The following is a 27,951-nucleotide window of genomic DNA, read 5'->3' on the forward strand; positions in this document are numbered from 1 at the left end:
ACGGTGAAAGGCGGAGCTCCGTTTATTGGACATTTTAAACTTCAGCCATCTTGACCTTCCCAACTAAAGGCTAAGACTATACACACAGACCGACGCCGGTAACTGTTCAGTATTAAACAGATTTCGAGACTCAGAGCGTTATCTTCATTCCTATTGTACGGGGATCGAATTCGTTAGCAAGCACGCGCTAGAACGCACAGCAGCCTGTCCAGGGGCCGGTAGATAGGAGTGAGAGTCATCTTCCGTCTCCCTCGCCATTCGTGTCAGCGATGGCAACGAGGCGGAACCATAACGGGTCGATTTTGAAAGGCCAGTCCTCTGGCCATAGATAGAAGTCAACAGCGAGGTACGCTGCGATGCGTTCCGGTGGACATGCAGCTTGGAGGTCACACACGATGCAGTCGTGCATGGCTGAGAAGGACCGTGGATGTTCGACGACCGACAAAACCATGTCGTACACGACATGTCGAAAGAGTGGTGGTGGCGACGATGACGTCTCCGGCGTATATCTATTTCTTCAGTCGGCCAGCACCGCCATGCTCAAGCCGCCGCAGAATCTCCACTGGAGCTGTTCAAACACCAGGGGTGTCCGGCGAGGTCGTAAAAGCCCGGTAAGGCGCGGGGAAACGGGTCGAGATCATCCTCCTCTTGAACTCCATAGGCGTGGAGTCGAATGTCAAAGTCCCGCGCCGTCGAGGGTACAGGACGCTCCGTGATCGAGTTTGAGACGAGAAAACCGAGTACGCCAGGTCTTCATCATGGTGCTGTGCGATCCCAGCCAGCTCTGCAGTTCGATTCCCGACGAAGCTGTGGTCGTGGGCCAGCCGTGTCCAAGTGTTTTCCACGAACCACGCTTTGAGGGTCAGTAGGAAGTCCCGGGCCCAAGAACAGGTGCACCATCGGCTCTCCAGGACTGCCTTGGTGGTGGAACGCATCTCCCACACTCCGAGCGGGAGATATAGGATGCTCTTGGTCCCGGGATCGAGACAAGACGCACCCAGACCCAACACAGCGTTTGAGGGATGTCTAGACGCCAGGACGAAGACGATTTTAACTTCGCTGATATCGTGCAAGAAGCTGCCGCAAACAATTGTTCGGAACGGGAACGACTCTGCGAATGTTAATGCGTGCTGGCCTCGTCTTTGACTTTTTCTAGGGGTGAAACAAGGCCCGAATTCAAGCTCAAAGCAGAGTGGATAGACAGCACACGAGGCCGGAGACGAAATTCAAAAATCCTCCGCGGCAACAGAGATGTATAAACGAGGACAACCCATTGTTATGGTTCGTTACACTTCAATCCTTCTCTCTTCACTACCCACGAGATGACGGAGTTTCCTTCATCCTTCTTGTCGGCCGAACCTGCCAATGAGGGCAGAGGTAATGGCGCCATTAATAGCCAGAGTACTTCGGACGTTATATAATTAGCGGCCCAACTGATGTGATAGCGGGAATGGGTAGATATTAAATACAAGTCAAATTTCCGAAGGTAGACATAATCTCATAATGAGAGTGACATATATTTTGCCCTCTTGTCTTGGACCAGGAAAGAGCTGATTTCTTTGGCCAAGCGGAGTGAAACCTGCTCAGGGCACACCCTGCTTCGGGACAAGGGTGACGCCGCCCTCTAGAATTAGGGGACTCGTCCATGTTCGTTGACGTATTGTTGGGACAGATTCCGCTAGGATAGGGGTTTGTGTCCGGCTGCAGCTTTCTGGCATTTGGTGGCAATGTGCTGTTTTTTCCTGCCTTGTGTCTCACTCCCACCAAGGACGCTGCGGTGAGGCCCTATGTACCAGCTCGGTTTTGATATGCCATGACGTGAGTTTGGCCTGGGGAGTTTCTCTCATTCAGCCAGACTGCGACGCACACTCCACAGTTTGCACAGAAGTGGCGGACATCCTTGGTCCCGTTGGTGAGATAGGCAACCGGGGCGAGGACCACCGTGGCGGCGAAAAGGAGTCCGGCTGATCGTCTATGGTCACGGGAGGTCAGATATCTTCTCAGATGACAGTAGGAGTAGAATATCGGGGGCCGTGCCGGCCAAATAACAAACCTACCGGGTTCGTCGACCAGCGACATACTCGACTCTGGTCACACCCTGAAACCCACAGCACGGGCATTGAATAGGGCCAGGCACGTCGCGCAGCTGGTCCAATGGGATGCACACTCGGAGATCGTATGGCGTTTGCCCCGGAGCCTGCATGGCGACGCGAGGCGGGCCGGCGTCATAAGTCGGTGGCTGATCTGGATATTTTGCAACACTGTGAGCCGTGAAATTTTTTTGGTCATCTATGAGAACGGGGTACTGACCGACTGGCATAGTGACGAAGCCCCGGATATCCTGGCCTCCTGGAGGAGTTCCCTTAGCAGGTTCCTTGCCCATGAACAACAGACTGATTGGGGGAGAAAAAAGGAAAACAGCTTCTCTCGACGCTCTTTTCGAAGACTTAATTCAACGAGGAAAAGTTTACCAGGGCGAGGGTGCCTTGAGAGCCCTTATATGTCATGGGTATGCTTCGAGGAGAAAATGGGAGCTCCTGGCACTGCCACCGTAGAGGTGAAGGATTGCTCCTGTCGGTGCACAGACGGAGTCAGGTACAGACCCAGTTTTGCTCAGCCCTGTACGTTATAGGCAACAATCTTGGTCTTAGGGCTCTGATTCGCCATGTCGTCTAGGAGATGCCTGGTTAGGAATAGTGGCCGGATACTTCTTTGTTTACGGACTCGAACCTCGCGAATCGAACCGAATCAGGATAGAGGTCCATCGTGTCAGTTCAAACTGTGGAAGCAATCCGATTGGGGAAAATGGCGTGCTCTGACTCTAATCCATTTTGTCTCGTTGAGTTCCTAGGGGGCGGAGTCTTCACTCGAGAGCATTGGGCTCTTTATTCCACTGACTTGAAAAGGTGCTGAGACACTTTCAGTGACAGCAGAAGTATTTATAGGTCGAACACTGGCCGCATACGCGCGTCCCCGTCTTGTTCTTCAAGAAAATTAATGGATATTGTCCTGCCTCAATTGCCAGCGCCGAAATGCTCCTCCCTATAGGGAGACCAGCAGGGCGTCATAGTATTGGCCGCAACGGATTTCAGGTCACACTGCGTAAGACAATTACAGCACAGATCTCTCGGCATAGCTCCTCAATCACATACGTACTACCCAAAACACAGATACTAACTCGACGCCGATGGGACGGAGATCCAGCGCGGGGGGGATTTTTTCGAAGCTCTAAACCTCCCTTTTAGCCATGGTTACCCTCAACCCAGGGACATTGACACTAGCAACACGGCTCTCCGGGCCCACTTCGAAGATAAACTCGTCCAGAGGCTGTCCGCCATATGTTAATTCGTCCACATTGTCCCACGCTTCAGTAGCTTGGCCAAAGAGGCGAGGGATGCCCTGAGATTGAACAATGCTCAGGCCTGACTCAGGGCTGTCTTCAGTCAGGAAGACTGCGCGGTACCTCAGCTCTTTGCCACCCCGGCCGATAATGGCGGGATAAAGTCGCACAGACTGAAGACTCCCACTCCCAGTGGAGCGAGAGTATTCGTTGGCGACCTGCAGAAAATCAACGCCGTTGCTGACCCAGCTGCGAACCTCAAGACCCGGCCCTTTCGAGGGAAGTGTCAACTCCAACGTGCTACCGCCCGTCGTCGCGTTGGTGACATTGGCAGTGCCGTACCACCCCAGCAGCTCTCGAGTCTGCGCTTGGCGATCAGAGATGGTACGGAGGGTGTGGGCCGTGACCACGTCAGCCAGACAGAGAGGCAGCTCGCCGGCCGTATCGGATGCGGCGACCAGTTCTGAAATGACGATGCCAAAGTCCGGGACCAAGATTAACCATGAGTTGTAGGCGCCAGTGCTTCCGGATTTGCAGTACAGGTCAACAACACGGCCTGAAACCTCGGCGCGGTATATTTCCCATGGGGCGCCGACCGAGAGGAATAGTGAGGAGGTATGTGTCCACGGTTTCAACCAGCGCCTCGTATCCCCGGATGAGAGCTGCCTATTGCTCAGGATCGCAAGACCAAGGGAGCACAGGTCCCTGGCGGTGGAGTAGAGACCCCCAGAGCTGCCGGCGGTCAGAAGAAATACTAGGTTGCTCCGGTCGCGACATTTTCACTTACGGTGTCTCATCTCCCAGGTCCTGGGACCAGCCAGAGCTCGTCGTGTCTCCGGGGATGGCGCCACGGACGTCCTGCGGTGGTTGATGTACAAAGGTCATGTTCAGACCTAACGGATCTAGTACCAACTGTTGAAGGGCAGCGGCATAGCTCGTATTTGTGATTGTCTCCACGACATACCCGAGCAGTCGAAAGGCATTGTTCGAATACGCCGGGGTGTGAAACGTCTTAAAGACGGCGTCTCGCTGCTTCAAAGTAGTCATGAAGTCTGTGTCATATCCCAGTCAGATGAGGGTATTCGCACGCCAAAACTAGCAAAGGGCATTGGGCATGTTCGTCTAACCTGAGCGAGAACAACTTGGTACGTGGCTGTCGTTGGCACATCTAGGGAGGTCGGACGTCGGGATATTGGGGAGGCCGCTGGGCTTGTTGGGAAGCGCGGCCAAGTCACCCGAATTGTCTAGGAAAAAAGAGGGAGCGTCAGTACGCCAAAAGAGACCAGATGATGTGGCAAGGTAGCATCCTTACAATCTCTAGCAATGCCCGCCAAGTGTGATGCGAGTGCCCCAATGGTGACTTCTGACCATTTTGCTGGAAGCTCGCGAGTGTCGCTCGAGGTTTCGGATGTGGCGAGTTCCGGGATCAAGTCTCCAATCCACCGAGAGAAGATGCTGTGGCTCTGAGAGACCAACATCGTATAGACAGTGAACAGTTTGGATATGCTGCCCACGCGGAAAACGGTGTCGGCTTGGACAGTCTGCTTCGGATCCGTCGAGTATGAATATGTAAACAGGGCTTCGTTGGCATGAATCGACTCTACACGCGCTGCGACCAGCAACGACCCGTTTGTCGAATTCTGGCACAGTGCGGAGAGCTCGTCGGCAATGTCGTGGTAATCCAGAGGTGCGTAGATCATCGGATTGAGTTTTGCATCGAAAATCGTTCCCAAGAAAGTGTCGAACCCTTGGCTGGCGGCGCTCAACCCAACTTGGGCGAATCCTAGCCACGTTGCCAAGTTGACGAGTCGCATCCCTCAGGCTCGCTGCGTACTCCGGTGTGCGGGAGGTCGAACTAAGGAATACTTTAGGTGCTCTTGTGCTTTCAATGGCCACAGGGGAAAGATTTCGAATCAAAGCCCCTGATTCTGAATGGGCGATAGAATTCTAGAGATGCCTCTCTCGAGCCTCGTCCCACGAGAAGAGTACCGACTCAAATACATATTGTGAAAGTGGACGTGATGCCGTCGAGAAGGTGTGAGGTCCCACTGCTTCTACCTGATTCGCCATGCCGTCAAACTGTTGCGGATTAGGATAGGATTCCTTAAAGATCTGGCCAGGCACCAGCGTTAAAGAGTGGATTGTCTCCCAATCCAGGAGCACCTCAATCCTAAGTCGCTCAATGGCTGGTGTTTCCATGGGTCCTGTGTCGCCAAGGTGGGTTAGAGGGGTTTACATTTGGTGAGGGTAGCCTTTCCCACGGTATTGCAGCTTAACGAAGACGCTAATTGTACCCATGTAAGACCGATTGCTCTAGGAGAGTTCCATTTGGCCCGGCTGAGGTGCGAAGGGCGCAATTTCCGAGGCTAGGGCTGTATGCAGATCATGGTCCAATTTGGCCGTCCATACACGGTGGATGGCGTGTCTACTGGCGCTTGTCCATTGGCCACGATGGTCATCACCAGCAGACTTGGAAGAAGTGATGCTCCCACGCCCCCGTTCGACCACTGGGCAGCCGCGTACATCGCACCTCAGAAGAACGTCGCCGAGGATCGATGTCGGTGCTGGTCGAGTGAACTCGTTTCGCCTCGGGGATACGGTGCTGCTCGAGGAAGGCTCGGTCGAGGTCACGTTCTTCCAAGTCTTTGACGACGGCGGCGATTTTGGTCATGGCGGGAGCATTCCACACGCCCTCAGTACACGGGACTGCCGACAACAGCTCAATCGCTTCGTCCCGGACCCAGAGGTTCCGACATCGCGTGGCGGTAAAGAACAGGGGCTGGACAACCCCTAGCCCCAAGGAAAATAGGGTGGGAATCGCATGTGACTGACGGTGGTGCAGGAGCGACCGAGACAACGAAACTATGAGGCGAAATGAATCGTCATGATCGTCGTAGCAGAGCTCGTCAGGAGAGAGTGCCGTCGCCAAGTAGACCTGGGCGGTCTGGTGATGAATGCGAAGAAGGTTTGAGTGTGCTTGGGTGTACGTGTTTGGAAATCTATCCAGGCGGCTCACAAACTCGTCATAGATCAGCTCCCACCGCTGTAAACGGGCCACTAGATTCCGGCTTTGATTCGCAATATGCGGAGGCCGATCGTCCGGATTCCAATAGCGGTGGGAATTGTCAAGAGTGCCCCTTAAGAACGACCATAGCCGACTTAGACATGCATAGAGGTAGCGTTGGGCAGTTTCCAGGGAATCAAAACGGACTCCATCTCCGTCGTAGTCATCGTCGTCATTGTCGGCAGCGGCGGTGGTGTTGGTGGGAAGAAGTGGCGTGAGCCGTGGCACCCAACCTTCGATAAATGTAGACCCTTGGACGTCAAGGCGCGCAAATTCGTGGAAGATGTCGTCGTCGACTGTTGACCTTACACGTAAGAGGAAGGCGGCTGGTATATAAAGGATGTAAAGGAAGAAAGGGGGGGGACACTGAGCTCTCACCAGACAAGGACGAACAGACACGTAGACCATTCTCCAAATGGAGTCGTGCCCCGTTGTAGGCGCCCTGCGCGAGTTCATAACAGATGCCCAGCAGAGCGCATACCAAGGCGACCTCGGCGGCGTGTCGATCGGGCGGCCGCAGCAATAGCTTCCGCAGATCTCGGATGGAGAGGCTGTAGGAATTGAGGCCAAAATTCGTAGCACCATCACCATTCCCGCCAGCTGGCCACCGCGACGAGGCCTGGAGCTGATGGGCTGTGAGCGCGACCGCGGCGTGGCGCACGCACGACTCCTGGTTAAGTGCCTGCAGGATCAGGCGCTCAAGGCGTCGAGAAGGGTCGTCGAAAAGTGCGCTGATGACCTGAGAACGAAAGGCATCGAGACAAAGGAGCCCCAGTCCCCACGGCTTCTCGTCGTGTGGCAGGGTTGACAACACCATTCCAACGACGGTCACCGGAGGCTTCCACGTGAGCGAGAGAGCCTCGCGTGGTTGGACAATGACAGCGTAGCCATCACAGGTGCGTCCTGTCACCATGCATTGTCGGCAGATTGGTTTCGTTTCGTCACACTTGACATGTCGAACCCTTGACGCGCATCAGCCCTCTCCGCGAGGTGGCCACCGAGGGGAGGGGGCGGGCTCAGCAATAGCTTACCGACAGGTCAAACACCCAAGACGGGACCGAGACGAGCTTTTCCTGACCTGTCCCATGAAGGCTTGAAAAAAAGCTGCGGGGGATCAGGTGGTCCGAAAAGTCCGCGACAAAGGATATGAGATTGAGAAACGTCCACTTGAGGGGTGCATAGTGTGGTGGTGATTTGTTTTGTGTGAGTTCCGGCAGAAGCGAAAAAGGCGAAATGTCCCCCTTGTGCGTGACAGTTGTCTAAGACTTCGGGGACGTAGAAGATTAGGGAGAGCGCAGAAGAGATGAAGATTTACAAAAGACCTCCTAAGATCTCGTACTAGACTAGGTAGGTAGACCCCGTCATAGATGGAGGGAACGAGAAGGGACATACGAGAAAGTCGAGAGGATAGAAGGGCCTAAAAATAGGGTAGTTAGTGATTTTGCCTACTAGGGACTAGTATCCTAGTCTAGCGCGGGAGTAGAAGTTATTGTCAAATAGGGAAGGGGTAGGCCTAGAGCGAATTATAGGTAAGTCAAAGGTACATCGAAGGTGAGTTAAAGCTGAATAGGAGGCGAATGGTGTTTAAAAGCGGCGTAGGTTCGGGTGAGCGTCGAAGTGCGCTCGGTGTCGATTTACCTCATCTTTATTGGCCAAGAAGCGTCGAGATGCCTTTTGTCAGATTACGTCGCGCTCAGGATGGGCATCAGGATGGTCAACCACTCGGCTCGCGCCAAATGCGAGTGAGTAGAGGACGGCAAACGGCAATCATCGTCGTCCTCACTCGGGGGGAACCTGGTCGGCAACCACTTCCAAGTTCCAACACAGATCATGGCCGATTCCCGAGCAGATCATTGCTTGTTTCTCCCAAGACCTCCGGCCTTACGCTAAGTTCACACGGCGGAAAGTCTGGTAGCAGAGATGGTGCCTGAAGAGCGAGCCATCGACGTCATCTCATGGTTGATACCACCAGACACCACCCTGTGCCACCAGATGCCACCAGATGCCACCAATAACGCCATCGCCGCCATCATGGACTTCGACCGGCGGGCAGGGAGATCGACCATAGATCCCATCATCAAGCCACGCAGCCTGCTCCAGCCTTTCCACATGGGCAAGGCAACACCAAGGCAAGAGGGATTTCCGCCTCCTATCTCTGTTCTAACTTCCGCCATTTTGGCCTCGTGTCCGGCACATGGTCTGCATATCCAGCAAACTGAAAAGAGCCTGGAAGTCACAAATGAACAATATCAAGGGATGGATGGCAAGGGATATCGCCTCCCCACAATCCACCTTCCCGCCCTCCAGGTCGCGCCTGACCAGGCCAGGGTGTTTCTAGAAAGCTGACCATGACCGTGCCTTCGTCATTGTGCAGAGGTGTGAGTTTTCATTCGAACCGCCATCCTCCGGCTCCACTTCGAGGCTATCAGATGGATACTGTTGATATCATAGCTCATCACATTTTCACTGCCCAGGACCCCTTTGTTGACCGAGGTGCCCACGGTGCCCTTGTGGTGGCATTGTCCCATCCTTATCCATGAGACATAATTTGTATATACTTGCTCCATTCCCCCCAGATTTCCCCGTTGCAGGTTGCTGACGCGACCTTGGGACAAATTATTCATCCTTCCATTTTTGTGTGTGGGTGAGCCACAACAGGGCATTGATCGCATCTTTTACCCATCATGGCACCCCATGAACGCCATCCGCAATTCAATATCCCGACAGCAGAGACCGAGACCTCACCCGAGGCCCAAGAGGAAACTGGAGAATGGGAGAGAGCATCTACCGTGAAGCCAGATGACGATGCTCAGCAACAAACCGAGCACGTTGGCAGCACATTAGCTGAACAGAAGGCCGAAAAGGAGGCCGAAGACGAACCCGAACCCGAAACTTTTGACAAGATCGAAATCACCGAAGAGGACTGCTATAGCGAGCTGGGCTATGCCTTCCCCGAATGGAAGAAATGGACAATCCTCACCGTTATCTTCCTGGTCCAACTGTCCATGAACTTCAACACTAGCCTTTACTCCAACGGCCTGAAAGGTATTTCGCAAGAATTCCATGTCAGTGAACAAGCTGCACGATGTGGTGCCATGATATTCCTGGTGCTGTATGCCTTCGGCTGTGAGTTGTGGGCTCCGTGGAGCGAGGAACTTGGCCGATGGCCTATTCTTCAGCTCTCGTTGACGCTGGTCAATATTTGGCAGCTCCCCGTCGCCCTGGCCCCTAACTTCGCCTCCGTCATGGTTGGAAGAGCTCTGGGTGGTCTCAGTTCTGCTGGAGGTTCGGTAACCCTGGGAATGATTGGTTAGTCTTTCACACTCAACTTATTGTTCATATCACTAATCCTTTCCCAGCCGACATGTGGGATTCCGATAACCAGCAATACGCCGTTGCTTATGTGGTCTTCTCCTCTGTCTTTGGCTCCGTCCTCGGTCCCATCGTCGGTGGGTTCGTTGAACAATATGTCAGCAGTTGGAGGTGGACGATTTGGATCCAGCTCATCTTCGGCGGCTTTGTCCAGGCCTGTCATTTCTTCCTGGTCCCGGAAACACGTTCGACCATCATGATGGATCGAATTGCAAAGAGAAGGCGCAAGGCCACGGGTGAGAACATCTGGGGCCCGAACGAACTCGAACCGTTCAGAGACCGTTTCTCCGTTAAGGAAATTCTCATCACCTGGATCCGGCCGTTCAAAATGTTCCTTACAGAGCCCATTGTTCTCACACTATCGCTCCTCAGTGGGTTCAGCGACGCACTCATCTTCATGTTCATCCAGTCTTTCTCCCTGGTATACGCGCAATGGAACTTTGCGGTCTTTGCAGTTGGCCTGGCCTTTCTGCCCCTGGGAATTGGATACATTATTGCCTGGATCTCCTTCATTCCAGCCATCAAGCGCAACATTCACGAGAGACAGTCCAAGCCCGGCAACGAGAAAGCTCAATATGAATCTCGGCTTTGGTGGCTGCTGTGGACGGCTCCTTGCCTGCCAATTGGCTTGTTTGGGTTTGCCTGGACAATTCAAGGACCTCCAATCCACTGGATCGGCTCTATGATCTTTGCTGCGCTTGTGGGTCTAGCAAACTATGCCATCTACATGGCTACTATTGACTATATGATCTGCGCCTACGGTCCCTACTCTGCGTCTGCCACTGGCGGTAACGGATGGTCGAGAGATTTCCTTGCTGGTGTGCTTACTATTCCTGCTACACCGTTCTTTACAAGTGAGTATGACTGTTCCATTTGAGAAACGTTGGGAACTAATTTGGAGTCCCGCAGATATTGGAGGTCGCCGTCATCTTAACTATGCTTGCACCATTCTTGCCTGTATTGCCACCCTCCTCGTCCTCGCCGTCTACGTCATCTACTATTATGGTCCTACCCTTCGGAAGAGATCACCCTTCGCGCAGTCCCTTGCAGATGCGCGTGCCGATAATGAAGGGCGTCGCCTCTCGTACTTGCCTTCTGCTTCAGGAACCTCGGAGTCTAGAAGGCTCTCGAGGACGAATACAGGCGCATCAAGAGATCTAAACTCAAGGAGGACAAGCCAGGCCGAGTTTGTCAGAAGACAGAGTATGCCACGGATGGGAAGCGGAATGGTAAGATAAGTGTTGGGACGCTATGTTCGTTTCGTCATTCGGTCTGGAGTTTCGTCTCTCATGGACTGAAAAGGTGTTGGGTTCTTCCGCTGCGGACTTTGGGATTGCCCCACAGTAGATTGTTCACGTCTTCTGTGGATGCTTCGATCCCACTTGGTTTCTCGTTCGGAAGGGGTTGGGTCTAGCTGATGCCTGTGGCGCATTGAGCATGATTTATGTGTTGAGAAGAAAAAAAGATAAGATAAAAGAAAGAGTGAAGAGGCGCAGTTGTGCTACACTCGCGCCTGCTGTACAACATACAATTCATGACCATTATGACCATGCTCTAGAATCATCCAAGACATCAGCAAAACATATAGCAAGTTCAAGTCGCACAAGTACAGAAAGACACGGCGAGCCACAATTGGATTTCGTCGTCAGATCACGTGCACGTGCATGGGCCTGGACTGACCGTATTGCTGTGACTGACGTATTTGCATGTGCTCGTAATTTGAAATTTCGAGCCCACAAGCCTGGCTTTACATGCCACCACGCCAGTGTGAGCGAGTCTACCAAAAATCGCGGAAATTCAACCAGCACTTCCAGCATGACCGACTCTTCCTCTGTACCGCCGGGAACTGAGGAGAAAAAACCCGTGCACACCATAATCCTCGACGCTTCGCCTCTCCTGCTCAACACGCCCGGGATTTCCACCCTCCTCGCCCACGGCCATGTCCTGGTGACCACGCCCTCTGTCCTCGCCGAAATCAAAGCCGAGGAGGCAAGGAACAGGGTCGAAACACTCTACAAGCCCTTTCTGACCGTCCGGTCGCCGAATCCCGAGAGTGTGAAGATCGTGAAGGACTTTGCGCGCAAGACGGGCGACGGCGCCGTGCTCAGTCACACGGATTTTGAGATTTTGGCGCTGGCGTACGAGATCGAGTGCGAAAGGAATGGAGGTGACTGGAGGCTGAGGACGACACCGGGACAGAAAAGACTTAATGGGGCGCCTCCGCCACCGCAGAATGAGGTGAAGGCAGAGGACGGTCAAGATCAGACTCCGAACACAGAGGATGTCGTGGAGGATGTGCAAGAGGAAGCAGAAAATGCGCTGGATTCTATTGAGGAAAAGGTGGATAACCTGAGGCTCGAGGAGGCAGAAGCCCATAGGGAACGAGCAGAAGCAGGCGAAGCCATCGAAGTCAACGACGAAACCACAGAGGCAGCAACGCCACCTTCAGAGCAGCACCAGACAGGGATATCATCCACACAACCAATAGAGTCCGAAGGCTCAGACTCCGACGAAGGATGGATCACCCCTTCCAACATCAAACGCCGACAAGCCCAGGACGAGTCCGCCAGCAGCGGAGCGTCTAAATCTTCACCCAAACATCTCCAGGTAGCCACCATGACCGGCGACTTCGCCATGCAAAACGTTCTCCTCCAAATGAACCTAAACCTCATCTCCACCAAGACCTGCCAACGGATCTCCCAGATCAAGCAATTCATCCTGCGGTGTCACGCATGTTTCTCCACCACCAAAGACATGTCGAAACAGTTCTGCTCGCGGTGCGGGAAACCCTCACTGACCAGGGTAACGTGTACAACAAATGATAAAGGAGAAGTGAAGCTGCATCTGAAGAGGAATATGCAATGGAACAACAAAGGCAATGTCTTTTCAGTCCCCAAACCCACGAGTGGGAGCGCAAATCAGAAATGGCAAGGGCCGAGGCACGGGGGAGGAGGTAAGAGCGGATGGGGCAATGATCTGATTTTGGCAGAAGATCAGAAGGAGTACGTAAGAGCCATGGCGAAGATGAAGAGGGATACCAGGAGAGAGAAGGATCTGATGGATGAGGATATCCTGCCCGGCATCCTGTCAGGCGACAGAGGTCATACCGCGGGACGGCCCAGGGTAGGGGCTGGTCGAAATGTCAACTCGAGAAAGCGGTAGGAGACTTGAACTTGTCAAAGAGTGTATTGACTGCGCCGTATGATAATGATATCCCCAAATCTTGTCTGGATGTCTTTTCCCCTTCTCTGGCCCTTTCGCGACGACGCCGCACTCCCAAAACGCCTGTATAGAAACCCATCATTTCTTTTCGTTATCTGCGAACAAATCAATCGTCGTGCTCTCCGAGGTCAGATGGCGCGATCACGAAACATACTCTGCTGCGTCAAAAGCAACCCATATCGCTTCTTCAGAGTCACTCGGTGTCTAAGAGTCGCGTCAGAGTCATTCCCTCATCCAGGAGACGGTATGTGTTACCTCGAATATTTGTCGTCTGGGGAAAACCTCGCAGGATGGGCGGACTTTGTGACGGTGCCATCGAGGACCTTTTTCAACGTGTAGATTCGCCTGCCGGTAGCAGGGTCTTCGGTGTACATGAGATGCATCTTTCGTGTGCTGTTGAATTTGCTGGCGATTATGTTTCGAGCAGTCTGCTGTACGAGGTGGGTAGATGTGATTCAAAATCGCAGAACCGTGGTTGGGTGCCCTTTTTTTTTGTGTTGGAGAAATTTCAGAACCAGGCAAAGCACCCGCCGCGCCCAAAATTTCCGTCGCCAAAGATTTCCCCGCGAACTCACCGAAAACTGCAATAAGTTTGACCAGCCCCAAGCTTGATGAGTGAGGCCTTTTCCAGCGCCCAACCAGGCCGATTGTAACTACGATTTGACAAGAACACTTCCATTTTGAGTGACTTGCACGCTCGTCTGGTGCAGTACGACTGTTCCCCTCCACCGACGAGGGCGGCTTGCGATGGACCGTTTCATCTGACCTTGAATCCTCCTTTTCCCTCTCTACCACACGGCAGACCGGATACGAAAGTGAGTATGCCCAATCCCTGGATCACACCACATAATATTTTCCATCTTCCCGACGATGACACTCTTGCTTGCCGAGGAGGTTGCACTTTGATTTCAGCTTCTCTCCGATGTGGGCTTCGTGTATTAGACTACAACGGTATCTGAGGGACCGACCTTTGACTGCTGGCTCTGAATTTGTCTTTTGAGACATGTGAAAATTCCAACAAGGCTGACCTTGAACAAGGAATCCATCATGGCCTCAACTCCCACAACTCCCGTGAGCGACGAGGCCTCGTCAACGAGACCACCTTCCTCGAAGCCTCCGAGGCGGCCCAAGAGACCAAACTATACTCAGATCCATCGCCATCTGCTGCCCATCGAAGTCCATCCACTCCCTGTTCTGATCCCCCACAACCCATTGTCGTTGGTTGCTATCGCCCTCTCGTACCTCGTCCAAGTTCTTTCGCCGCCAACCCGTCCGACGTACAATGGCTACTTCTCTTCGGCCACTTCCTCCATCCACGTCACCGACCCGGAGACGATACGTAAACTCTGGGAAATGGGTTTCTTTGGAAGAGGTAGCCTCAGCCGAAGTGAGCCGAATTGGTTAGAGAATAGACAGAAGAAAGGTCGGACAGCCGAAGAGAACACAGCCTCTCGCAGGGAGCAGAGGAGGCAGTTGAAGCAAGAACGGGCACGGAAGGAGCAAGAAGAGATCGATCAAAAGTTATCAGAAGAGTCGCAGCAATACGGTGATGGGGTGGGCCAGGTGGATGGTGCCATTGAGCAAGAACCAGTCCAAAAATCACAGCAGAACGGCGACGTTATTGTCAATGTAACTCACGCATCCGACAGACCCAGATTGGACCAACTGCCTCGGAACGGGAGTTTGAACGGCGACATTAACGGCGTTCTCACGGAAAATGTCCTCAAAACAAATGCTCAAAATATCTGTGACATTGGCAGTGTACTGGAATCAGCTAGTGGGACTGCGACGCCTGATGTTGAAGAAGACAACAAGGAGAACGGCTCAATCCAAGGATTCGAGGAGTGGAAAAAAGCAATCGAGGCGAATGGGATCCCAACTCCGCCGCCCACATCCACCTGCTCAGATACTAGTCAGGTTGAAGGTCGGCCGGTGAAGAGACTGCAGAGAACCAAAACAGTCCGATTCTCGCCCACCATCGAAGCCCGCGAATTTGACCTGACTTCCCCTGTGATATCACCCATCAAGAGTCCCGGCACGTCTCCACTTGAGGATGCAAAACCGGAGAGCGAAAAGCCCGTCCAGCAAGAAAACCAGGAACACCTGAATGTTTCACTCGAAGAGGCATTTTTCCTCTCCTACGCCCTGGGCGTCCTCGATATCTACTGCGATGACAGCAACACGATCCTCCCTCCGACATCTCTTCTCTCCCTCTTCCGACGCCATTCATATCACCCTCCCCGGTCACTGTCTGTCCCAGCCGAACCGGACGACCCCTTCATGATTTCCTACGCAGTGTACCACCACTACCGCTCCTTAGGCTGGGTTGTCCGCAGCGGCGTCAAATTTTCCACCGACTATCTCCTGTATAACCGTGGCCCGGCCTTCTCCCACGCCGAGTTTGCAGTTGTCATCATCCCCTCGTACACCGATCCGTTCTGGACACAATCAGCGTCGCCGGAGCAGCGGAAAGCCACCGAAAGGAGAACAAGCAAGAAGAATTGGTGGTGGTTACACGGGATTAATCGGGTACAGGCACAGGTACATAAACAGCTGGTGCTCTGCTACGTGGATGTCCCGCCGCCGCTGAAAGACGCCAAGAAGCGCAAGGATGTCGATATAGGCTGGCTATTTTCCAGGTACAAGATCCGGGATGTCAATGTGAGGAGGTGGACGCCGAACCGCAGTCGAGATTGAGACTGAGACCTTGGAGTGACCTACGATGATGAATGGCGAGGAATAAAAATATACCTCCTTTTTTTTACGCAAAATGTCGATGCAAGGAAGGACACACGGACGGGGAAACCCCAAAAAGCGCTTTTTATCGGACATGAAGGTTTGGAATGAATATATGAATCTTTAGATACCCAGGGGAGACCTGTTTTTAGGTAGGGACATGAATGATCACAATGATGTTAGAACAGGGAAAGTGTCTATTTCCTGGAGCCCCATGCTTCGTTTCGACCGTGTGTCTATTCCTCTAGGGCCATGCAAATTCCTCTGTGAGCTAGCCTATGGAGCTGTCCTGAGGGATGCCACGGCCCAAGAGACCTTTGCCTGACACGGAACTTGCGGCCCTTGACTTGCTCAGCGTAAGAACCCAAGGAGGAAATCCCCCAGGTAACGGTGGACGAGAGAATGCGGCATTAGCGAAGGACGATGTATTCGTGCAAGGAACTCGGACTCTGTAGGAGGGGGAGAAGCCGGGGGAGGTGCATATAATGGTTCAAGCTCCATAGATGGATCGCCTTTCTGGACCGGGCCTCTCCATGGAAAGATGGCCGGACGCAACAACAGTTCCTGGTTTGTCAGAGCCTTGATCCCTTTTCGCACGGCCTCGCGCCGCCTCGTCTGGACCCGATCTGGGGGTTGGGAGTTATGGCTCCAAAACACTGCGAACCGTCGCTATCGCGCTCCCGTCGTCGACGTCCACGCCTCGGGATCAAAGTCCAACAAGTCCCCCTCCATCAGTCCCATGACATATCTGTTTCCGGAGAACCAATCCCCCAGTCCTAGTTGCTGGTTCACTGTCGCGCCGGAGCCTTCCAGCCCGTACTCGCCTGCGCCACTGATCGTGCTCTCGCCTCCCGGCTGTGGCTGGGGGATGAAACCCAGCTGGGACAGGTACATGTCGAAATCGTTCCCGACCATGGTCATGTCCTGGTCCTCCTGCTGTGGCATCTTGGCCTCGACGTACAGGGCGGCCACCTGGGACAGGATCTTGCAGAGACGATGGAGTTTCTCGATGCCGCGGGACATGGACAGCGCCGGCTCGAGGCTCGCCGTGAACTGTTCCAGTCGCTGGAGATCATCGACACTTGACGTCTCGATGACGTGGCAGAAGAGGACGATGAAGGGGGTGAAGGGTGAGTATAGGATCGTCCTGTCGTGTTTGTGAGTTAGCATTGTTCGTAGCAGGTAGATCGAAATCGGAACGGACGGCCTTACCAGTGCAGATACCCGGCCTGTACAAAGAGATTGTCCGCGGTGAGCTCCATGCATTCTTCGTGACGCTTGCAAGCCGCTCTGGCCGCTTCGATGCATTCGAAGTTGAATGTGCTGGGAAAGCCCGGTGCACTTGGGATCGCGCGGTATATCAGGGTCAACGATGCCAGGTGGCTGACCTCAGCCGACTTGAGGATCATGTCCAGCGACATGGCACGCCACTCTTTGGCTTTGGTCCCCCCGTCAGATGCCACCATGGCCCCGTTTTCCCGCTTCAAGGTCATCGAGAGGTCGTCCAATTCCTTCCACAGTTGTTTCATCTTTGCTACCAAGAGGCTCGCCGTCTCGACCCGCTGACCCGGCTGCCGGGCCAGAGCCGCCGGACTGTACAGGTGCTCATACGTCTCGCCCAGTATGCCTCCGGTCTTGATCCAAAGATTGATCGTGTCCGTCCATGGCTCCTTTATTTGGGTGTTGCTAAACCGCCGTGGCGTTGAGATGTCCCAGTCCTGCATGGCGGAGGTGCGCCCGAAGCGCAACGACAGGCCCTTGTCCAACATGTAGCAAAACCAGAAGATGGCCAGCTTTGCGTTGTCGGTCTCGTCTTCCGTGGCCCGGAGGCGGTGCCACCCCAACGTCTGACAGATGGCGGCTGCGGCACTGTTCAGCTGCCACCCAAGCGAAAACTTCGAGACCTCGATCGAGTAAGTGACCTACTTCACTGTCAGAAAGGAAGAGATGAATTGAGAATATGAAGTATTTAATCGGATGGCACTCACCCCGAGCAGTAAAGCTTCGATCATCTCCTTGTTGCGCGGCAGAAGGAGCGGCAAGTTAGCCAAAGCAGTCTCCAGGTTATCCCTGCACAGATAGTGATATTCACGATACTCTTGGCTGTTCGCCTCGTCCATGAACAACTTTTCCTGGAACAGGTAGAAGAGGCCGGCATTGACGACGATGAAGCAGGCGGTGCTGTAGTCCTCGGTGGCAAAGTACACTTTCCGACAGGATTCTATGAAGGACTCGGCGGTGATAAAGGTACAGGTCATCATAAATATCATGGGTGGTGTAGCTGTGTTCCATTAGATCTCTCATTTACTCTGGCGGCACGCGAAAGTAGCCCTGGAGACTGGTTTACTGACTCTTAATCTCGCGCAATAACTTCACCACAACATCCGTCGGTGGCAAGGGTAGCTGGCTGAGGCCCCCTTTCGGTATCGGCTTTTGGTGGGCAAACGTGCTCTCCTGCGAATTGTCCTTTCGGTGCTGCATCTGGACCATTTGCCGCAGGGATGCCAGCGCATTCTCGATATTTGGGCTGAGATGTCGGCTGAGAGGTGTATTAGTCACGGCCTGTTCGAGGAACTCACTAGCGAACACGGTGTGGGCGGTCATTGAAGAGTTGCCCTCAAAAGTCTGCTCGCTCTCTCCATTGAGTGATCCTTCCTCGTATGAAGAGCTGCACTCGGCCATGCTGGAAGGTGTATATGTTCGTATGGCCGCGCTCGAGTATCTTGAAACAGCATTCTCACCCTGATGGAGGGACGTTGTAAGATTGCGAAGCATCGTCTCGATGCCTCCCAAGCGAGACTCGAATTGGTCAATCTTCCGTTCACTACATTTTCATCAGCCCATGTTTGCAACGATTAGTGTACAAAGCCATGCCGTACTACTGGTGGGAGATCAACACCCTCTGCCTTGGCTGCCTGGATTTCTGTCCTAGTCCGGCAAAGATACATTCCCTCTTTGCGGTCCTGCAATTGGAACATGGACTTTCTTTGTCGCATCGTATCTAGACGCTTGATCAGAGTCAAGTCCCGGAAAGTGAAGGATATGATAAGGTGGTACCTTCCTGGCGCGACACTGGTCACACTGCCAAGCTCATACCGGGTGCATGTTAGCATACTGACTAGCATATATAAATCAGATCTTCGTGCGGTGATCGAAAATGATGCACGTGGCAGAGGAATGTCCTGAGTAAATACATACGGCTCTTCGAATGACACCAGCTTGGTCAGCATCTTCAGAAGCCTCTGCCATTCGAGAGAGGGGTCTGCGTGGTCGGTCTGTTCAAGCTTTGAGGAGGTGACTTTTGAGCCCGCGGGCAGTGGAGCTCAGCCAGGATCTCGGTCTCGGGAAGCGAGCGTGACTTGTAAGTGTTCAAAGCCGAAAGATATATAAGGAATGGCGGAAGGACCGACCATGGCACTGTATATCCATCTTGACGTTTGAACCTGGGGGCAGGCTGCCCATATCGAGTGGTGCAAGCGGGCCAAGTGACGTTTCCGCGGAGCCCGAAGCCGAACTCCACAAAAAGGGGGAGCCTCGCCAGACCCGCTTTCTGGATCGGGCGACAAGGCTGAGGCATCCCTACTGTGTAGGCGATAAAAGAGCTTTCTGTCTCCACAGTACGAGATTTCAATCACTCTCTGCATCTTGTTGAGGTTTTGGCATCGTTAATCACATCCGCCCTCATTTTTAGCAGCTTATCAGAGCCCCAAAATCACCGCAGCAGAGAGCGACAGTCTCAATCAGCCTGTTATTGTGGTCCACTGCGTGTAGGCATATCCGCCGGTCGCAGAGCGCTCCATCCCAACCCTGGTACCTGTAGCTCCGTCATGCTCTTCGAAAAGCTCATCCATGTCTTTCGCCGGGTCTTTTGTTCTGCCACCTTCAAAACGATCCGCGACGAGGCCAACAATACTCAGCCGTGCCTGGATTTCTCGGATCTCGCCTCCCGATGTGCGCAGCGCGATGACCGTCAGGATCAGTGCTAGGAGGACGAATGCGAGATTCGCCGCAATCAAGCCGAAGAGCGGTGCCATGGGTAGGCGTGTCACAAGAAACGAAGTTCGTTCCGCAATTGCTGGTGCCCCCTCTACTGACTGTGCTCCGACGCCCAAAGCCACCTTGCTATATGCAATGGCCATTTGATCCGCCAGATCTTGCGCGTCTTTTGCCGTGAAAGTAGCAACTATTGCCGCCGTCTGGAGAAATGTTTGTGCAACATTCACAAATTCCATTGGAGCATGCCAGACATTGGCAACAGAACTGTTGCTCGAGGTGGCCACGAAGCGTGTGACGGTACCCTGGATTGAGTCGTATTCAATATCGTAGGTCGTGATACTACAGAGCAGCATAAAGGCAGTTCCACCATGCACGGGTGTGACAAATTCAGGCAGGTCCGTACCGTTTGCAGTATAGGCTGACGGACCGAGGCCCTGGATCAAGACTGCAAGCCCGTAATAGTAGGGGTTTTGAATTCCTTGGGTGGTCAGATTGGACTTCATAGTGTCATGTGTGAAATACGCAGAGAGCCAACCATTGGATGTTTGTTGCAGGTCGCCCTCAAAAGCTTGAGTGCACATGAATGGGGTGGATGTTCCCGCGAAGCCATTCAAATTGCATTCGTTAGAGATGGGTTTGCATTCGGTACGCATGCCAAATGTTGTCGCCGTGAAATCTCGACCAGCAATGCTTTTCGAAGGCGGAATGCCGAGATACACATATGTTGGGTCGGGCCCGTTGTTGAAGACCCTGATTGTGTCAGAGACACTGTTCAGCACCTCCAAAGTTTGACGAGGATCGACGAGAAATATTTCCGTGGCTGCGAGGATCACGTTGCACGCCCCGCCGTTATCAAAAGCTGCCGAGAGAGAGTTGTTCGACTTGAGGCAGTCCGATTTCAGAGTAAAACTGAGATTTGCCCCGCTAGCTACTGGGCTGATCTGCACGAAGCTCACCGTCGACGTCGTGATATGGAGCCAAGTATCCGCGAGAATGACTAAAAGACTGCGGCCTGTTAGCTTCGCGTCTTCTCTGGACTGAGCTTTAAACAATACCTTAAGAACGCTGCGAGAAGCGTGACAGAAGCGCTTGCTATCAACAGTCTCGACTGCGACTGTCTCTGTTTCTTCCAGCCAATGAGGTATTTGATCCAACTATACAATGGCCCCCATCCGGCACTCGTGAAGAACTTTAGTATCAGTACAAGCTGGAATGGCGTTGGCAGGTCTGGTTGCTGTTGCTGAACATCCTCCCAGTACCGCCTCGAAAGAGGATATGAGGCCAGGGCCATGAGAAAGCCTGCGAGGAGTGGTCCTAAGGTGCTTGACCAGGACGCAATAAAGATTAAAACGGTAGCACTCAGATTCACATAGTATATCCCGGGCTCGTCGACAATATCATCTGTGCGCAGGCCGGAGGTCGGGGCGGGAGCATGGGTGACGCGATAGCTGTAGACGAGTCCAAGAAGCAACGCGCTGAACGCAAGCATTGGCAGGGCGACGAGAGAAAAGCTCAGCCAAACGTCCCCATAGCGACCAGACATGTGCTTCTGGATCTTGCTCGTCGGTGGTTGTACTGTTTCACGGTCTCTAGCTCGAGAATATTTGCTTGTTGCCGGCGCCTGGTGGGCTCTGCGGTACATGTTGTAGCGGTTTGCTCTGTGGTAGTAAATGACGGCGAATAGTTAAATCCTTTACCAAAGTACCCTAGGTTACAGAGTCGTGACAGATGATGTACTTTGCGAAGATAGGCAGGATGGAGCCGGAGAGAAATGCGCGGGGTTCCAAAATGTGCTTGACTGCCTCATCGGTTTGCAGCCACAAGGAGCCTCTGGCCATAGTCCACTTCCGTACTGTCCTCGACATGGCATCGCACCAGTTCACCCAAAAAATGACTCAGGCAGGACCTTGGCGTTGCCCAAGTGTGGAAGTTAGAGATGCACGAGAGGAGAGAGCAGAGCTGTAATTGGGGCCAAGTCTATTTCAGCTGAGACTGGTTGCAAGGCTGACAACGACCAGCGCCTCGGTTCGAGGATGGCGGGCTTGTCCCGACCCCAGCAGAACAGCACAGGTCCAATCGGCCTTCACGCAGAAAAACAATATCCTGCGCGGGCGTGTGAAGAGGAAGGATGACCCATTATCTCGAAAATATGCGGGGTGACCTGCACAGTCCCTATTAGCTCACTATGCCATGTGCTGGCAAGATATATTCCTCGCCCCTGCTGTTAAGGCTGAAGTTGGCGCCTTTATGTCAGGAAATGACTCTCACAGCGCCTTGGTTATCTCTACCGCCTGCTCAAACTGCTGTTCGTGACCTGCCTGAGTACGGTCAAAATCTGTTGCCAGCGATAACTGCAGCGCCGTCAAGAGAGCATGAGCTACAGAAACGACAGTTGGAGTTCGAAAACAGCCTCACCTCAGTATGCGGATACATCAACGCAAACGCATGTCAGTTTCTCAATGAGCAAGGTACCTGAGTGCAATTGCTGACAGTTCCTGACCAGCCTATCCTGTCACCTGTTACAATGGCTACTGCGCCTCTAACTCCATCTTCAGTGCCGTCGGTTGTTGTTCGTCGTATGAACCGACATTGACGTCTCAGGTCGTTCTAGACTCATGCTATTACAATGTGGCCTGTATTGAAGCAGATCAATTTGATGGCAATTGCGATGAAAACTGTCAGTCCAATGACATGATCCTGAAATGGTATGGCAGTATTGGCATCTACGACAAGCGATGTGCTGACCAGTCAATAGCACTGAAGACTCTACGACTTATTGTAACACCTTCAACTATCCGCCCTACAACTACAAGAGTTTCTCTTGTGGGACCGATTTGGGAAGTTATGATGTTCAGCAGAGTACCACAACGCCAGGAGTAACAGGCTACCCAGAATGGGTGACGACAATCTGGTCTCCTGGGTTCTCCGTGAGCGGACTCGCAGCCATAAATACCATGACCAATGCAGCTCCACGAATTTCCCAAAGCTCTAACGAGCTGGGGCATCACGTGGGTGAGATTATGGCTGCCGTGGTCGCCGCAATATTCGGCCTTATCCTCATCATCTCGCTCGTCATGTTTCTGTGCCTCCGCAAGCGGACGCGGACGCATGGGCCAGTGAGGCTCAGCACAAGGCAGGAATACGGTCAGCCTCTTATGGAGGGTCACCAAGGGCAGCCAACTCTGGATCAGCGTCCTCAAGAACAAGACCCAGGGGGAAGGCCACTGGCAGACCTTGACAGATCTTCTGGGGGTCACATCGAATGTCGGCAAGGCTGAGGAGGAAGCGTAGACACGAGGCTGGCCCAGGCAAGGCTGCCGAGGCTGTCCAATCAGCCACCAGCTAGCTCGGAGTTAATCATTGTTCCGTCACCCTCTCCTCTGCCCCGCACAAGTCAATGGTCGCGTATCGTTAAACGGGCACGCGCTACGTGGGCCTGCATGAACCCTTTGACGCGGAAACTCGCCCATCCATTGTCTAAATTCTTTGACCCCGTTGTCCATATGCAGGGCCTGCGCTCAAATGCGTGGCGCCATGGATTGATTCACATCTATGGCGACAGACAGTCTATTAAGTATCGACATTGCAAATCTCAAGGCGGACATTCTCGCGCCGTTGGAGGTAAATAGAAAGTGACCCTGGTCCTCGCAGGACGCTAATTGCGCCATAGTCGGGCCACGAACAGCCAGACCCAGAACACAAAGCGCACACAGGAGTCCAAGTCACGGCAGATTGTGACATTCAACTTGTCCTTCCTGACACCCAACCAGCTTCCGTTCCCCAACTCCCCAGCACGGTCCCCGATTCTCAGCTCATCCTCGCAGATGCCGAAAGCCAGCTCCAACTCCTTCCACCTGCGTTCGCGCCGATCAAAGCAGTTGCCACCACGCAGAAGATGACTAGTCAAGGAAGCGATGCTCCGACGCAAGAACTGTCTCCTTCACACTATGAGCAGCTTCTCGACCGCAGTAGAAGCGCAGGACAACTGCCAGACGAAGGATATGGTCTTGAATTGGTCCAACACTTGGAAGAAGAGACTGGAGCAACATTGCATGAGGGCGATGAAGGTCAGATTGACCTGATTTCAAGCTTGGTCTCGCAGAAGGAACCAGCTAGTGATGGAGACGAGGAACACTCGCAGTCTGCCCAGGTTGACTTCTCTCCTGCCAAGTCACTACGCGCTCTTTCCCAGTTTCCAGAGTCCCAGCGATTCAAGACCCCAGCCACCGCTGGTAGAAAGAGAAGGTACAATGGAGATGTCGTGGACAGCCCGGAGTTGCCTCGAAATCCTCTACTCCTAGGTGGCGAAGCTCATGCCCATGTCATGGGTCTCAGCCAGGCATTTGCTGCAACTCAGGCTAACACCTCGCCTTTTATCGGCGATGCCAATGGAGATCTGCACTCTGACCGTCCGTCACCAAACATCGAGCTGCAGCCCCGTCCTGTGACAGCTGCGACTTCATCGCCTCTACGCCCCATTTCTGACTTTAAGCGAGCCTCGACGGAGCCGGCTTCCCGGTACGTCTCTGTAAAACAGTCTCAGGCTCTACGAGAACGAGCTCGTCGGATGCAACTAGAAATGCTGAACGAGGACGAGGATTCTGGTCACGATAGTTTTGATGACGACGAGGATAGTTTCCTTGACAGAGAGCGGAGACGTCGTGAACGTGATCGAAAGATACAGGCCCAGCTTTCGTCAATATCAAAGCAATCTATGAGAAGTATCTCTTTGTCGAAGTCGTCTCCCATCCCTGGACCCGCTCGAAGTTCTACAGAGAGATCCCTTCCTGTAACACGACCCAGAATTCAAAGCGATTCAAGCCCGATTAGGCAGGCTCGACACATCTCGAGCAATGAAAGCGAAGAAGAAACGGAGCAGGAAGATAACACCTCCGTCGCCGTGACGCGCTCGAGTCAGCCGATAGTGCTGGTGGACGACGAAGACAAGGAGAATTTCTCGGATAGAGCAAGTCACATACCTGAAACCACTGCCAGACTCCACCGGGTAATGAGCGACATACCTTCTCACGTACAAGACAGCCCCTTACTCAGACATGGCCAAGAGACTCACGGTCATGTCATAGCTTTCAACAGCTCACAATTGTTTGCTGTGGCAGATTCGCAGCCTGAACGGCACCTGAAGCAACATCGGACGACTACGCAAGTTCCCAGATCCTCTGCTGCTGATCCGGTACTTGATTTTGTTCCCCAGTCTCCCACATCATCACCCCCGGGACCTTTCTCCACAAACCGAACGAATTCGGCTTCGGCTATACCTATTCACCTGTCGATTACGGCAGCAGATCAAGATCTCTCAACAAATGAAGCAGCAGGCGCTTTAGTTGACCTCACTGGGCTGAGCTCGGACTCCCAAACACGCCGACCACCAACCAGCACTGTTCCTGAGACCAGCTCCAATGAACAACAGGTTCGAAGCGGGAAAGAGTCCGAACCAGAACCCCAAACTGGTGATGCTGAGAGTCATGACACGTTTGATACAGCACGAACTCACAAGCAAGCCTCCACCGCGGCCATTGAACAACCTGCCGCAACCGAGTTGAGCAGTCCTCCTATTGTCACCACGCCGCCGGGTCGGCGGCGGAAACGCATGGCGGAGATTGCTGCAGAGCCTTCGCCTCTCAAATCACAGACCAGCTTCAACGCAACTGAGGCGCTGCAGCTGGATGCGAACTTCCAAAGTCCCATTCGCGCCAATCATTCACCAAAGCGGATCAATAGAAAGCCATTGAAGGATGCAGATATGCCTGTGTTCCGTCGTTCTGATGGTACACCGCGGGAAAACATTGTCAACGAACCAGAATCTACTGAGGCTTCCAGCCTAGCCAAGGATCCGAATGGGTTGGGTGTTCCTCAATCAGAATCAAGTAATGGTCACCCAGAAGAGGCCATGCAAGCAGTGTCACTCCCTCTAACGTACTCGCGGAGGGAAAGGAGGCCAACTGCGAAGGCATTGAGTGCTCTCAGAACACAGCCTCAGGCCGCGAGTTTGACAGCTCGGACATCGGGATGGGACCTTCAGGACTCGCCGCCACAAAATGCCGTCCCTCTCAGCGAGCCTTCGGTAGGGGTGAAGCGAAAGGCAAAAGATGACGGTCTTTCGGAGGAGATTCCCAGGACGTTAAACAAGCGGCATAAGCCAGTGAAGATCGCTGCGCTGAGGCCACCATTGCTTGAGAGTGTTGCACATCAACAGAACAATCTCGATCCTGTTGGATTTGCTAAATCTCCAGATTTGAATTCCACCCTGGCACCACCGGTCGACCCTGAGCCGAGAAATGAGTCCAGCGCACGAGACATAGCGCCAAACATGGTGTTTGCATGCTTCAACGGAAAAACCCGTGCATATCACCCTGCCATTTGTCTTGGGCGTCCAAACTCTACCTCGAACCGATTTCTGATTCAATGGGAAGGATACGAACCAGAAGAGATAGATGAGCGTGGTGTGCGGCGCTTGGACTTGCGCATTGGGGACCAAGTCAAGATCGATATGCAGGGTTTTCCCAAGATTTCTCACATTGTTCGAGGCTTCCAAGACCAAATTATTCGAGAAGACATCTTGACCGACCGAGCTGTGGTGACTGATATCCATGGGTATCAGACAGTACTCGTGGCTCCAAAGCAACGGAAGAACCTGCTCCCAGAAGTGTCGGCCGAGAATGCGAAGAAGGTGCCTGTCTCAGCAGTGTACCTGGACAGCAACATGTGGGGGCAGATGAAAGACCGGATCTACGAGTACAAGCCTTCAATCCACGTTGTGCTTTCATCTGGCATTTCCACCCCCTTGGATCGAGCCTCTACGCCAAGCACACCGTCATCACGAACTCGTCGAGGCATACCTGCTCCTGGGCCCTTGGCTGTGCAAATTGACCTAACAAAAGGTCTACTTGGTAGAATGGCATTTGCGATTTCGTACGAAGACAGTGACCGCAAGCGATGTCTTGTGGACCTGGTGCAGAGTCATGGTGGTATCGTCCTACGGGAGTCGTTCCTCGATCTCTTCGAGCCGGACTCGACGCAGCTCAAAGAGGAGTTTTCGGGCTTTTCGTTCGCTGCTCTTCTCACGGACCGTCACTCCCGCAAAGAGAAATACCTCCAAGCTTTGGCTCTGGGATTACCCTGCCTCAGTGGGAAATGGATCGAAGTTTGCGTCAAATCTGACAAGATTGTCGATTGGGCGAGTTACCTCCTCCCGGCTGGGGAAAGCACCGAGCTCGAAGGCGCAACAAAGTCGCGCATCCTACCTTTCTCAGCCGGTGCCGAGGGTTCGAGAGTCAAAGATATTATAAGCCTGAGACCGAAAATCTTCAGTGATTCGCAAGTCATTGTCGTCATGGGCCGGGGCAAAGCTGAGATCAAGCGACGACCCTATCTCTCGCTTGTACGCGCCTTGGACCCGGCAACGGTTGAGCTGGAACCTGACCTGGTGGCTGTCAAGAAAAGGCTGGAAGCTGCCTTGGACGAGGGCGAAGCACACAGATACGTCTTCGTGGATGATCGAGAGGTCGAAGCGGCGAAGGCCACACTCTTGACATCAGCATCGAACAGAAGGGGTGACCAGCCGGAGCGCGGTCGCAGGCGAGGCAAGCGAAGACACGAATGCGTCCCAGACCACGAAGACGGAGAAACAGACCCGGAGACGAGCCACGCCGATGCCAAGATCAGAGTGATGTGCAACGAGGACATTGTGCAGAGTCTAATCTTGGGGAAGTTGTGGATTGGATGAGCCGCTCACGGATTCACGTGCACAGTTATGCAATGAGACAGGGGGTTATTCGGACACGCAAAAGACGAATCTTTTGGGAGGGGCCCAGCTGAAGGGTACATGGTAGATAGCGGTGTCGAGTCCGGCTTGCCATGCCGCTTGGACATACCGTGCTGGGCCCCGAAGAGGGGACATGTATTCTGAATAGTTATATGAAGAGAGAGAAGCATATCCAAGGGCCGGATCATCCACCTCACATCTTCCTCCACAGGTCCTGTGTCAAAGGACAAAGCCATCCCTACCGGTTGAGCTCGAGACGTATCGAGTAAGGGCATGACCCTTGCTTTTTGACACTTGTCCTTGTCCTTGTCCTTCCTCACCCTGCCAAATTCAGTGTCTCCCTCTGCAGACGAATGCCACGGACCTCTCACGTCTCCAAACACCTAGCGTACACGGGTCAGGAAGGGAAACGTCGGAATATTGTTTGGGGGGGGGGGG

At 53.4% G+C, this 27,951-nt stretch overlaps 10 protein-coding genes across 10 annotated transcripts; 5 read left to right on the forward strand and 5 right to left on the reverse strand.

Annotated features, from left to right (window-relative positions):
* Nucleotides 1–572: 572 nt before the first annotated feature.
* Nucleotides 573–2,383, reverse strand: PV07_05610 (uncharacterized protein; the record flags this gene model as incomplete). The annotated part of the gene is made up of 3 exons (XM_016392520.1): nucleotides 573–1,111; nucleotides 1,794–1,972; nucleotides 2,058–2,383. The coding sequence occupies 3 exons, from the start codon at nucleotides 2,381–2,383 to the stop codon at nucleotides 573–575; spliced, it is 1,044 nt and encodes a 347-aa protein (XP_016250039.1).
* Nucleotides 2,384–3,117: 734 nt separating this feature from the next.
* Nucleotides 3,118–5,154, reverse strand: PV07_05611 (uncharacterized protein; the record flags this gene model as incomplete). The annotated part of the gene is made up of 4 exons (XM_016392521.1): nucleotides 3,118–4,072; nucleotides 4,128–4,392; nucleotides 4,468–4,584; nucleotides 4,653–5,154. 4 exons carry the CDS (start codon nucleotides 5,152–5,154, stop codon nucleotides 3,229–3,231), a joined length of 1,728 nt encoding a protein of 575 aa, XP_016250040.1. The 3' UTR covers nucleotides 3,118–3,228.
* A 644-nt stretch (nucleotides 5,155–5,798) lies between these two features.
* Nucleotides 5,799–7,482, reverse strand: PV07_05612 (uncharacterized protein; the record flags this gene model as incomplete). Its single annotated transcript, XM_016392522.1, has 3 exons — nucleotides 7,436–7,482; nucleotides 6,783–7,366; nucleotides 5,799–6,700 (listed from the first exon to the last, which is right to left on the reverse strand). The coding sequence occupies exons 2-3, from the start codon at nucleotides 7,315–7,317 to the stop codon at nucleotides 5,799–5,801; spliced, it is 1,437 nt and encodes a 478-aa protein (XP_016250041.1). The 5' UTR covers nucleotides 7,318–7,366; nucleotides 7,436–7,482.
* A 1,606-nt stretch (nucleotides 7,483–9,088) lies between these two features.
* Nucleotides 9,089–11,014, forward strand: PV07_05613 (uncharacterized protein; the record flags this gene model as incomplete). Its single annotated transcript, XM_016392523.1, has 3 exons — nucleotides 9,089–9,713; nucleotides 9,764–10,630; nucleotides 10,686–11,014. The coding sequence occupies 3 exons, from the start codon at nucleotides 9,089–9,091 to the stop codon at nucleotides 11,012–11,014; spliced, it is 1,821 nt and encodes a 606-aa protein (XP_016250042.1).
* A 501-nt stretch (nucleotides 11,015–11,515) lies between these two features.
* On the forward strand, nucleotides 11,516–13,008 carry PV07_05614 (uncharacterized protein). Its single transcript, XM_016392524.1, has one exon. It carries the CDS (start codon nucleotides 11,592–11,594, stop codon nucleotides 12,936–12,938), a length of 1,347 nt encoding a protein of 448 aa, XP_016250043.1. The 5' UTR covers nucleotides 11,516–11,591; the 3' UTR covers nucleotides 12,939–13,008.
* Nucleotides 12,246–13,644, reverse strand: PV07_05615 (H/ACA ribonucleoprotein complex subunit 3). The gene is made up of 3 exons (XM_016392525.1): nucleotides 13,254–13,644; nucleotides 13,153–13,202; nucleotides 12,246–13,093 (listed from the first exon to the last, which is right to left on the reverse strand). The coding sequence occupies exons 1-3, from the start codon at nucleotides 13,379–13,381 to the stop codon at nucleotides 13,077–13,079; spliced, it is 195 nt and encodes a 64-aa protein (XP_016250044.1). The 5' UTR covers nucleotides 13,382–13,644; the 3' UTR covers nucleotides 12,246–13,076.
* PV07_05616 (tRNA-intron endonuclease) lies at nucleotides 13,589–15,927 on the forward strand. Its single transcript, XM_016392526.1, has 2 exons — nucleotides 13,589–13,813; nucleotides 14,037–15,927. Exon 2 carries the CDS (start codon nucleotides 14,046–14,048, stop codon nucleotides 15,693–15,695), a length of 1,650 nt encoding a protein of 549 aa, XP_016250045.1. The 5' UTR covers nucleotides 13,589–13,813; nucleotides 14,037–14,045; the 3' UTR covers nucleotides 15,696–15,927.
* A 453-nt stretch (nucleotides 15,928–16,380) lies between these two features.
* Nucleotides 16,381–18,509, reverse strand: PV07_05617 (uncharacterized protein; the record flags this gene model as incomplete). Its single annotated transcript, XM_016392527.1, has 4 exons — nucleotides 16,381–16,881; nucleotides 16,947–17,656; nucleotides 17,723–18,015; nucleotides 18,086–18,509. 4 exons carry the CDS (start codon nucleotides 18,507–18,509, stop codon nucleotides 16,404–16,406), a joined length of 1,905 nt encoding a protein of 634 aa, XP_016250046.1. The 3' UTR covers nucleotides 16,381–16,403.
* Nucleotides 18,510–21,915: 3,406 nt separating this feature from the next.
* PV07_05618 (uncharacterized protein) lies at nucleotides 21,916–23,021 on the forward strand (the record flags this gene model as incomplete). Its single annotated transcript, XM_016392528.1, has 4 exons — nucleotides 21,916–22,177; nucleotides 22,234–22,435; nucleotides 22,486–22,846; nucleotides 22,902–23,021. The coding sequence occupies 4 exons, from the start codon at nucleotides 21,916–21,918 to the stop codon at nucleotides 23,019–23,021; spliced, it is 945 nt and encodes a 314-aa protein (XP_016250047.1).
* A 146-nt stretch (nucleotides 23,022–23,167) lies between these two features.
* Nucleotides 23,168–27,644, forward strand: PV07_05619 (uncharacterized protein). Its single transcript, XM_016392529.1, has 2 exons — nucleotides 23,168–23,351; nucleotides 23,401–27,644. Exons 1-2 carry the CDS (start codon nucleotides 23,283–23,285, stop codon nucleotides 27,472–27,474), a joined length of 4,143 nt encoding a protein of 1,380 aa, XP_016250048.1. The 5' UTR covers nucleotides 23,168–23,282; the 3' UTR covers nucleotides 27,475–27,644.
* The last annotated feature ends 307 nt before the right edge of the window (nucleotides 27,645–27,951 follow it).

This window comes from Cladophialophora immunda (genome assembly GCF_000835495.1).
Source record: "Cladophialophora immunda strain CBS 83496 unplaced genomic scaffold supercont1.3, whole genome shotgun sequence".
NCBI lineage: Eukaryota > Fungi > Ascomycota > Eurotiomycetes > Chaetothyriales > Herpotrichiellaceae > Cladophialophora > Cladophialophora immunda.